This window comes from Brachyistius frenatus, unplaced genomic scaffold (assembly GCF_029030835.1).
Source record: "Brachyistius frenatus isolate BFR_SWC_R1_liver_20210118 unplaced genomic scaffold, ASM2903083v1 Contig_5, whole genome shotgun sequence".
NCBI lineage: Eukaryota > Metazoa > Chordata > Actinopteri > Embiotocidae > Brachyistius > Brachyistius frenatus.
Genome location: NW_027210604.1, coordinates 6,425,001 through 6,435,000, shown reverse-complemented (window position 1 = coordinate 6,435,000; position 10,000 = coordinate 6,425,001). Strand labels below are relative to the sequence as shown.

The 10,000-nt window shown below is 42.6% G+C and overlaps 1 protein-coding gene across 1 annotated transcript in view; it reads right to left on the bottom strand.

The window, feature by feature from the left end:
• LOC138633165 (transcription factor COE1-like) overlaps positions 1–10,000 on the bottom strand; it is a 147,608-nt gene that overhangs the window by 75,693 nt on the left and 61,915 nt on the right. The window contains exon 6 of the mRNA XM_069719247.1: positions 5,236–5,309. Within this exon, the coding sequence (XP_069575348.1) occupies positions 5,236–5,309 (74 nt within the window). The remainder of the gene's footprint in view (positions 1–5,235; positions 5,310–10,000) is intronic.

Below are 10,000 nucleotides of genomic sequence, written 5' to 3'. Positions count from 1 at the left end.
TAGTTTCCACCTGTGAGAGTTGAAAGGAGGCGCGGGCTAAACGACGGTGGATAAGTGTGTCTCCTGAATGTCCATCCATCCATCATCTATACCTGCTTTATCCTGAACAGGGTCACGGATGGGGGGGGGGGGGAGCCTATCCCAGCTCACTTTTTGGCTTAAAGACAGGGTACACCCTGGACAGGTCGCCGGTCTATCACAGTCTCCTGAATGTCATCATTAAAATTATTTGTCTCTAAACAACCGCACACATGTCCATGTGTTTAGGGTTGGTTTCAAAGGGCGTGTTTAATTGACATCATGTTTCATGAAGCTTCAAGTCTCGCGTTTTTTAGTTGATGGTCTGGGTACAGTGCACAAACCAGACAGGTAGTCATTTAACTAAATAACATTCATTTTAGAGAATGCGGGCTAAAACCTTTTAAAATAACATAACAGGTTTAACATATTTCTAGACTTGAGTCTTTGTCAGGGTTAAGAAAATACCCCCTCATGTCACTGTGATATCATCAGGGTTATTTCTGCATAGTCTCAAAGATTCAGTCTATATATTTATATATATGTGTAGTGCTCGAAGGGGGCTGGTACTCACCGGTAACCAGCACCCCAGCACTTCTCACATGCTGCCGATACTCTTTTCTACTGTCTCCATATCAGGTTCTTTGAGTGATTCACAATGGCCCTAGATAAACTGCATTACCCAGAAGGCACTACATGACGCTCACCTACTCCTGTCGTGGCCTCCCTCTGCCTGCAGCTAGTCTAAGCAACATCATATTAACCTTACAATAATGTCAGCCTGTCTCCAAAACAGCACAAAGAGATTATGAACAGTGAGAAGATGACACAGCAGCGCTTCAAAAGTCAAATCCATCCAAACTACTGAATGCAGGCCAGCAGCAGAAAGCTACATTAGCGCCACTGCCTGCAGTGAAGAGCCTGTTTATGTAACTAATGTTAGCATCAGCAAAAAAACACCTGCGGCTACGATTTATTGTAACCCACGAATATTTCTGTAAATATGTGAACATCTGCGTCATTATTAATATTTATCTTCCAATGCTACCATCAAATACTCAATCAGATAACACGACTCAGTTTACTGTTGTCCTTCTGGAGTTCATATGAGAAAATAGCCCCAGTCACCATTTGTCATGCTGCAATTTCCTGTGTCTGTTTTAAATTAAAAGCCCCTGTTTCAATCTAAAAGTCCTCTTGTGTTTCATACATGGTCCAGTCTTATAGCCAACAAGGTTGTTTTTTTTACCCAAGTCTTGTTACTCTACTGATTGAAATGGTTGTACCCTTTTCTAAATAAATGTGTTTTATGAACATCAACAATATGATTTGCTGGTAGAAGCCAATATATATATAAATACATAAAAAAAAATTTTTTTTTAAAGTGGAGTACAATCACTTTTTTTTTTTTCAAATCAGATGTATGGAATCTGAAATATTTGGAAATTTCAGGCACTTTTTGAGACATTGGATCGATTGAGTGAAATCAAATTTAATTTTGAGAGAAGAGTTGCAGCTCATGTTTTTTTTTTTAAACAGTGCACAAAAACCTCAACTCCTAATTGTAACAGGTGAGATGGAGGGTGGAAAGCACAAGAGAAGCCTGAGGCTCAAATGAGGAGTGGGTGGGACACACACACACACACACACACACACACACACACACACACACACACACACACACACACACACACACACACACACACACACACACACACACACACACACACACAGACGTGAGAATAAAACCTGGCATGATTACCAAAATTCACACATAAGTACTACAAGTGTGTCAAAGAGGCTTTCTTGCATGCATCAATTATGAATAAAGGTGTAAGCAGGCGGGAGGGGGATAAAGCCCGGGGGTGGAGGGGTGGGTGGGGGGGGTGAGTGTGAGAGGGAAAACTAAAACAAGAGGGTGAAAGGGGGGAGCAAGAGGGGGGGATGGGTTTGTGTGGGAAGAAGAGGAAGGGGTGACATCTCGGGTTTCCCACTGTCACAGATGGCAGAGGTGGAAAGAAAGGGACTGATACGTTACACCTTACTCATTGTCTCCAATATCTGCTGCTCTGCCGCTCTTTTTGCTCTCCCCTGCCATTTACTCTCTGCTGCTCTATGAACTGGGTCACTACACGGTAACTTCGGAGAACAGCGCAGCACCAGAGAGAGGTTCCAGAGGAAGAAAACGGGAGATAAGCGAATGGAAAAATAGGGAACAGGGGGAAAGAGGAAAGCTAAGCCAGAGGAGGGAGTGAGAGACGGGAGGAAGGGAATTATGGGTGAGGGGGTGGGGGCGGAGGGGGTGGGACGGGGGAGATTCAGAGGTGAGATTAAGGGGGGGACAGAAGAGGAAGAGGAGAGGGGATCAGAGTGGAAGATGTTATAAATTGAGGGGTAGTGGGAAGGAAAACGAGGGGTGGGATGGGGGTAATGGAGCACTTATTGCTCTGGATCCTGGTGATCTAATCAACTGCCTCCTCCTGCTCTCCCCCCCCCTCCCCCCACACACACACTTTTAAACTATAGAGTCTCAATAGCATGAATTGGAGGGACCATTTTGACCTGATCTTTCAGGGAAAATGTGAGCAAATGGCTTTGGTTAATGAAACATTTAGTCAAATTGATGAGTTGTTCAACAGAAATACCTGTGACCAATTTTGATAATAATTTTCTCTGCCATTTATCAAAGAAAACGAAGCTCCAGATTTTTAAATGTGAGGATTTGCTGCTTTTCTGGGAAAACTTTTGGATGTTTACAAAAGAAGCAGACATTTTTACAGACTAAATGATGAAGAGATTAACTAAAAATGTATGCATGGATTAGATTTGGTTTTCAAAAGCAATAAAATAATGTAACAAACCAACATTATCACACTTTTTTATCCTATACAGAAGGCAATTTATCCCAGCATCATTATATACTGGATTTCTAACATGGGGATGCAACTTAGACATCTCTTCTCTGTATAATAATAATAATAATAAATATATATATTATATTTGATATATATTATATATAATATCTATCACTAAAAAACTAAGAATAATTTATGTATACAGACAATAATATAGTAAATGGGTCTACATTGAATTATCTTTTGATAATGAGCTATCCAGCATTTAAATATGAAAAAAGTTAGAGAACTTTCTAAAACATTTGTAAAGATGTATCTTAGTCCTAGCCTTGTTGAACATTGTTCAAACTCACAGGACTCTCTACTGCAGAGCCAAAAGTTTCCAAAGAAACCAAATACGCCAGGTTAAATTGTCGACAGTGGAATGAAACTCACTGCAAGCATCTCGTCGCTTCAGTCAAGAGCGGGAACAACCGGGTACAGAAACTACTGTCAGACAGTGTATGTTCGTTGAAATCGGAGTGAGAAACCCCAATTTTTCATCAGTCAGCACAGCCTCTATCATCCATTGCGGAGTGAAACCTTTCACATGTTTGTGCCAGAGTTCCAACCAGATCGGCCGGGAGCATATGGCTAATAGCACCACCATGACAATAAGCCACACTGATTAATGGACGCCCTGAGCTCTTTGTGTGTGTGTGTGTGTGTGTGTGTGTGTGTGTGTGTGTGTGTGTGTGTGTGTGTGTGTGTGTGTGTGTGTGTGTGTGTGTGTGTGTGTGTGTGTGTGTGTGTGTGTGTGTGTGTGTGTGTGTGTGTGTGTGTGTGTGTGTGTGCGTGTTCTGTGTTGTGTGTGCTGTGCGAAGCCCCCGCTGCAGAATCAGCATGTGAGAACATGAGGCAACAGCCGTAACTTTGACCTCAGCGGCTGTTGAAGACAAGCGAGTGTTTGCGCTCGTTGCAGGAGCCACACTTCCTGCGCTGCTGCTCCCCGAGAGGAAATGTTTTTTTTTAAAAAAAAATCCTGCGGGACAGACACAGCGCAGAGCGGAGGCCTTTCTCTACAAGATGCACGTGTGCTGTACATGTTGTGTAAAACTGTTTATTCATGTCCACAATTCATTCCCACAAGATGAACAACAATAATTTCCAGTAAAAATCTGTTGCCAAATACAATTTATTTATAAATTCCTTGTAAATCACGTCAGAATTTCAATGGTGTTTTCATCACCCTCTGCAGCTGAACTGCCTGAGGAATATTCAGTGAGCTATAGAATACAATATCAGTGTGGCTGATTTTACAGGTAAATTCCCTGCTTGTGCATATAGATGAACCCCAATTTATATTGTTACAGTTAAAGTTGTTCAGTGACAAGGTCAGGGAATAAGAACAACTTAATTCATGTGCTAAATTTGAATTTTTATAACTGTGGTGTGCGTGCATGCATACCTCTTTGTGTCTATATATATGTGTGTGTGTGTGTGTGTGTGTGTGTGTGTGTGTGTGTGTGTGTGTGTGTGTGTGTGTGTGTGTGTGTGTGTGTGTGTGTGTGTGTGTGTGTGTGTGTGTGTGTGTGTGTGTGTGTGTGTGAGCCGCTGCCTATATTTTATAGTCAGATTGTGGAAGAAGGCCCATTTGTTAGCCATGAAAGAACAGAAGGGTTCGGATTGACTAATGAGTTTCTCTGTGTCCTAATTAACCAGGCGTCACAAGACACACACACACACACACACACACACACATGTTTCCGCACACACATTCTCTATTGTATAGGATAGGTTGGTAAAATGCCTCTATAAATAGAACTCTTTCCTCCCAACCTACTTCCGAAGAAATTCATCTTTAGATTATAATTAAAGCAACAACTCTGATAGCCAAAACTCATCTTCCTCAATAGAAACGGCTTCATGTTTATGTGTGTGTGTGTGTGTGTGTGTGTGTGTGTGTGTGTGTGTGTGTGTGTGTGTGTGTGTGTGTGTGTGTGTGTGTGTGTGTGTGTGTGTGTGTGTGTGTGTGTGTGTGTGTGTGTGTGTGTGTGTGTGTGCTGGTAGGTGTGGATGTGTGTGTGGGGGGGGGGGGGGTTAATGAGGGTGACAAAATAAGAAATGTACAAAGAGGTGATTGGTGAGAACTTTATGCAGATGAACTAAGTATGTTGTCGGAGAGGAGAGGAGAGGAGAGGAGAGGAGAGGAGAGGAGAGGAGAGGAGAGGAGAGGAGAGGAGAGGAGAGGAGAGGAGAGGAGAGGAGAGGAGAGGAGAGGAGAGGAGAGGAGAGGAGAGGAGAGGAGGATGAGATGATGAGATGATGGGATGATGGGATGATGAGATGATGGGATGATGAGATGTGATGCATCTGTTCTCACCTGCACATGATCTCATGTGTCAGCAGCACTCTGCACATCTCTGGGTTCTTGTCTTGGCCTTCATAAATAATCGCCTGAAAAGAGAGAAGAAGATTGTTAGCTCACAGGTTTCAGTGCTTCTCCGGAGCAGGTTAAGGATTCAGACAAATAAACATATTATTTATTTGATTTGAGCAACTGTTCATTTTAATATGTGATGCAAAAATAGAGCAATCATTAGATTTTGGATACACACCCAAAGCTTGTCTCTAGTAGGATCAATTCATTGTTGGTCTTTGCATAGGATTTGCATAGGATTTGCTGAGAAAAATGTCAACAAACTCATCCTTTGAGGAAATTAGTGACCTAATATCTTAACGTAAAGGCGCCCTGATAGGTGCCAGTCACTGCCTGCATCAGTGCGTGGATGCATAAATCGTATTGGCATGTCTTCAATACACTGCACTGTACCAAACTGGTGAGAGGAGATGCTAAAACGTAATGATGTCGCACTGGGATTAACTAAAATGTTTTTTTGTTTTTTTTTTATACTGTCGCTGTGTTGTACATTTACTTTCCTCCTTCAGTTGATAACGGTAACAGAGACAACATGTTGCTGAGGTAACAGGTGAGTTCCCACTTCACCTCAAAGAACCTGCAGTTCAGCAGTAACACTTCACACCCCACATACACACACTCACACCCTTTGTCCCTGCACGAGCTGTCTGCCCCCCCCTTCCCCTCCCAAACCCACACACACACACACACACACACACACACACACACACACACACACACACACACACACACACACACACACACACACACACACACACACACACACACACACACACACACACACACACACACACACATTGTTCGGACGTTGTTTTAGAGAACCCACAAAAAAACCAAAAACACATCTCATCTGAGCAGGTGAATCTCTGAAGTTGAATGTTATAAAGAAGAGAGTTGTACATCTGTAGTGGCTGCAGTTTCTGCCTCTGAAAAGGTCGAGGCTTCACCTGCTTTTCACTCTACACTATCCCAAGTTTTGGTGAGGAAGCTCAGAATAAAGTGAAGGCAGAAGTCACACACCACTAAGCTATCTATCAATCAAAACACACGCCCTGTCTGTCTTTGGTCTATTCCAGTCTGTTTGATCTGTCTTTCCAAACTGCAGCGAGTCTCACAGAGTGACAAGCTCACTTTTCTCAGGGAGCAGCGAGGAAGTTTCTCCGTCCTTCATAATAATCTTCAGCTCAGGTTCAGACTACCTGCTGCCATCACGTGAACATCAGCGATTTAACTTTGTTTAGTGACAGCTTAACAACTCAAAACAATGCAGCACGTATACTGATACCATTGGTGGAAAACTCAAATGTGACTCATTCAAATGTAACATTAATAATAGACATATTATGCATTCTCACTGTCCAATTATCGAGCATCAAACAAACTGTGTACGTCCCAAGACTCAACTCTAAAGTCTTTGCAAAATATAAATCACTTTTTTCGTTTGAGCAACGATTCCTTTCCGTTTTGTATTTACTGTAGGCAAATTAACTGTGTTTTGATTTCTGATGCCGTTTATTCAGGCTCAACACCGACACCACCAGTGACACAATTCTGTGCAGAGAAATCAGTGAATATGATGCTATTTTGAAAAGCTCCAGATGTGACAGATGATGAGGCTGTGTGATGCAGCAGATGGGAACACAAAGGGGAGGCCTTTAAAGAAATGATATTGCAGAAATCTTGCCTATAGAGTCAGTCCTATCGGGCCCCCTGGGGTAGCATGTCCGTTGTGGGGCCCCAACACGAGCGAAGACTTTAGTCTCAACCCCTCATTTGTAGAAATCGTAGCCCTGCATGGCCCTCAGAAACTAGCTTGGAGCTGTGCAGCATTAATGGAAAGTAGCGACTGTGGTTGTACAGGCTGAGGGCCCCATTATTGTTGCCTTCAGCATTTCATACTAATAGCTCGTTGTCTCCAGGACCCTCTGTGTTTTCTGGAATTGGAGCCCCCATGTGTTTCAGGGCCCGGGGCCCTTGTCAGTTACAATTTTCCATGCATGATATTCCATTTGAAAACCCCCTGCTGAAAATGTATTGACACATGAACCTGGAGCCTGAGAGGCTCTTGGTGGTCCAGGACTCTGGGGATGTGCACGGCCGGTCGATGCATGCACGATGTGTAATATGAAACAAAAATAATACTGCAACAACAGGCAGGCTGAGCTAATGCTAAGGCTAACATTTGCGAAAGAGCCACTCTTACCACATAAGCTGCACCTAAGCTGTTTGTGCAGCAAATTTGTCCATTCAGAAAACAAAATAAGCAGTTATCGAAACTGAAAACAGTTTGAATGACTTCGGACAAAGCAAAGAAGCTCCTGTTAACACACTAATAGGATTTATCCAACTTTCAAGACATCTGAAACTATTTCTGTAATCCGTCTCCATCAACATTTGAACTGTAAAATCCCCCTGATTACAATATAATGAAAGCAAATCTGAGTGTGGGAAATGGAGGAAAAAGACAGAATTTGACAGGCTGAATTTGAGGAGGAAATGTACTTTATAAGCCACAGTTCTGTCTATGATTAGTCATGCTCATTGTGCCATGGGAAAAGAGTGGGCCAGGAAACTTGCAGTGAACTTGCTTCGTACCCTGGACAAACATGCATCAATGTCATCTCAACCTCTCTGGTCTTCTCACTTTTTTGCACTTTTGCTCTTTTGTTCTCTCTCTTACACCAACACACAAGAAAAACCTTCAAACCTTGGACCAGGTGAACACATTTATCTTTAGAAACAGAATTAGGCCTGATGTAGCTGTGCTTTCCTCTGAATTCCCAGATAAGTAAATCCTTATGTTAGTTTTGTATGATTACTCAAAACTACCACTCAATCTTTAAATCACTTGTACCTCCTTTATTCCCATTGGCCACTTCAGACCACAGTCCTGTTCAGCCAGGACAGTAAAAACTGGGATGCACTGGTAAAACTGATGCAGCAAAAAAAAAAAAAAAAAAAAAACATTTTAAGTATTGCTGGAAACATCCCTACTTTGTACAAAATCCTGCAGGCTAAATGTATGATAATGGTTTCTACATACTGTACAAAACTGTAAGAGTAAAAAAATGTTTTTATACTGACAAGTAAGCAGGTCAGTTTTTCCCCTTTGCAGATAAATGACACCCAGTTCTCAGCTGACTCCTTACTTTGTCTAATGTTGACTCATCTCCCTGTGCTAAAAATCGTTGCTTTGTTTTCACCCTGTTTGGACTTCAGGAGAGATGCACTCGAAGGCTCCGATTTGAAAAATTGCCAATCAAAGAAAACTCTACCAAGCTGAGGTCCAAGGCTTACGATCACTCTTGGTTTGTCCTGCATGGCAACCTGAGACTCCTGGAGCTCCACAGAGGAAAAACTGACAACACAAAGACTCATTTGCAAATAATATTTCTCCCTCCCTCTGTGACACTCTTGTGTAAGTGTGTAACTTCCTCTCCCGTCCTGACCCGCGTTCCTCTCAGTTTCTTCTTCACTGTCACTTCGCCTGCTCTGTTCCTCTCTTTCATCGGCTTTTTCCTCCTCTGTCTCCTCCCTCTCTCCGCCTCACCAGGCCTTTCAAGCAGCATCTTTGCTGCTCTCTCTCCTCCACCTTTGAAGTGGCGTGACATGCGCCGCATGTAAACAAGCATCCGTTAAGCAGGGGAACACACTTCCCCCTGCGTTAGTGTCAGGTCGACTAGCGAGCTAGTGATCCGACGGGGGCCGCAGTGACAGACGCTTTATTCTCCGGGACAGAGTCGTGATCAACGAGCACAGAGCTCTGCTACTGAAGACGAGGAGGTGCTCTCCTCCCGCATTTAACACAATCAGTGCTGGCCCTGCACGCACGCACACACACACACACACACACACACACACACACACACACACACACACACACACACACACACACACACACACACACACACACAGGTAGACGTATAAAAATAGAAGAATAACAGAAATAGGCTGCGGCCTTAAGTGCTAAACGATAGAGTCGGTTTTACTTTCCTGGCAGTGAAATAAATAGAATCAAAGATGTGAGCCTAATAGCACCATGCAGCACATTCACCTTATAGAACAAAACAACCTGACTTTTACTGATTTTATTACTGCTGAAAGTCTGCACTTTAAAGTGCCATCTATAATTTTGCACCATGAAAATACATCCACATGTATAAAGTCGCGAGAATTTTACTGAGTTAATCAGTTTCAAAAATAAATAGAGACAAATCCTGACGTCACTGCTAGACTACCTGCTGTTCCACTTGCTTCTGTGACTCAGTGTCATCTTTCATTGAGGGTTTCTGTCATTGCTCTGCTCTCAGGGTTTCTCTCCATATTCTGAAAGAAGTATTTTCACTACTTGCTATTACTATTAGAGTCCCTTGTGATCCATGTAGTTTATCCAGAGTGCCGGCGAGCATATTACACATCATTGCATCTGTTTCACCCTTATCCTATCTTGTTCTTATCTTCCTCTCTTTCAAGGCCTTTTAAACAGCGTGTAAAATATGTAAGAGGTATTGTACTGCTGAAGCCATGTCTAGACGAGGGAGATTAACAAATTCATGCTCAAAGCTGCAGACGACGACTGAAGATGGTGATGTTTCACGTGTGATGGGCTTATGGGAAATTGTGTTTGTTAAAGAGTGGATGGTATATTATTATTATTTTTTTTATTTTTTAGTTTACCATAAATTCAAACGTGCGTTGGGCTGTATTT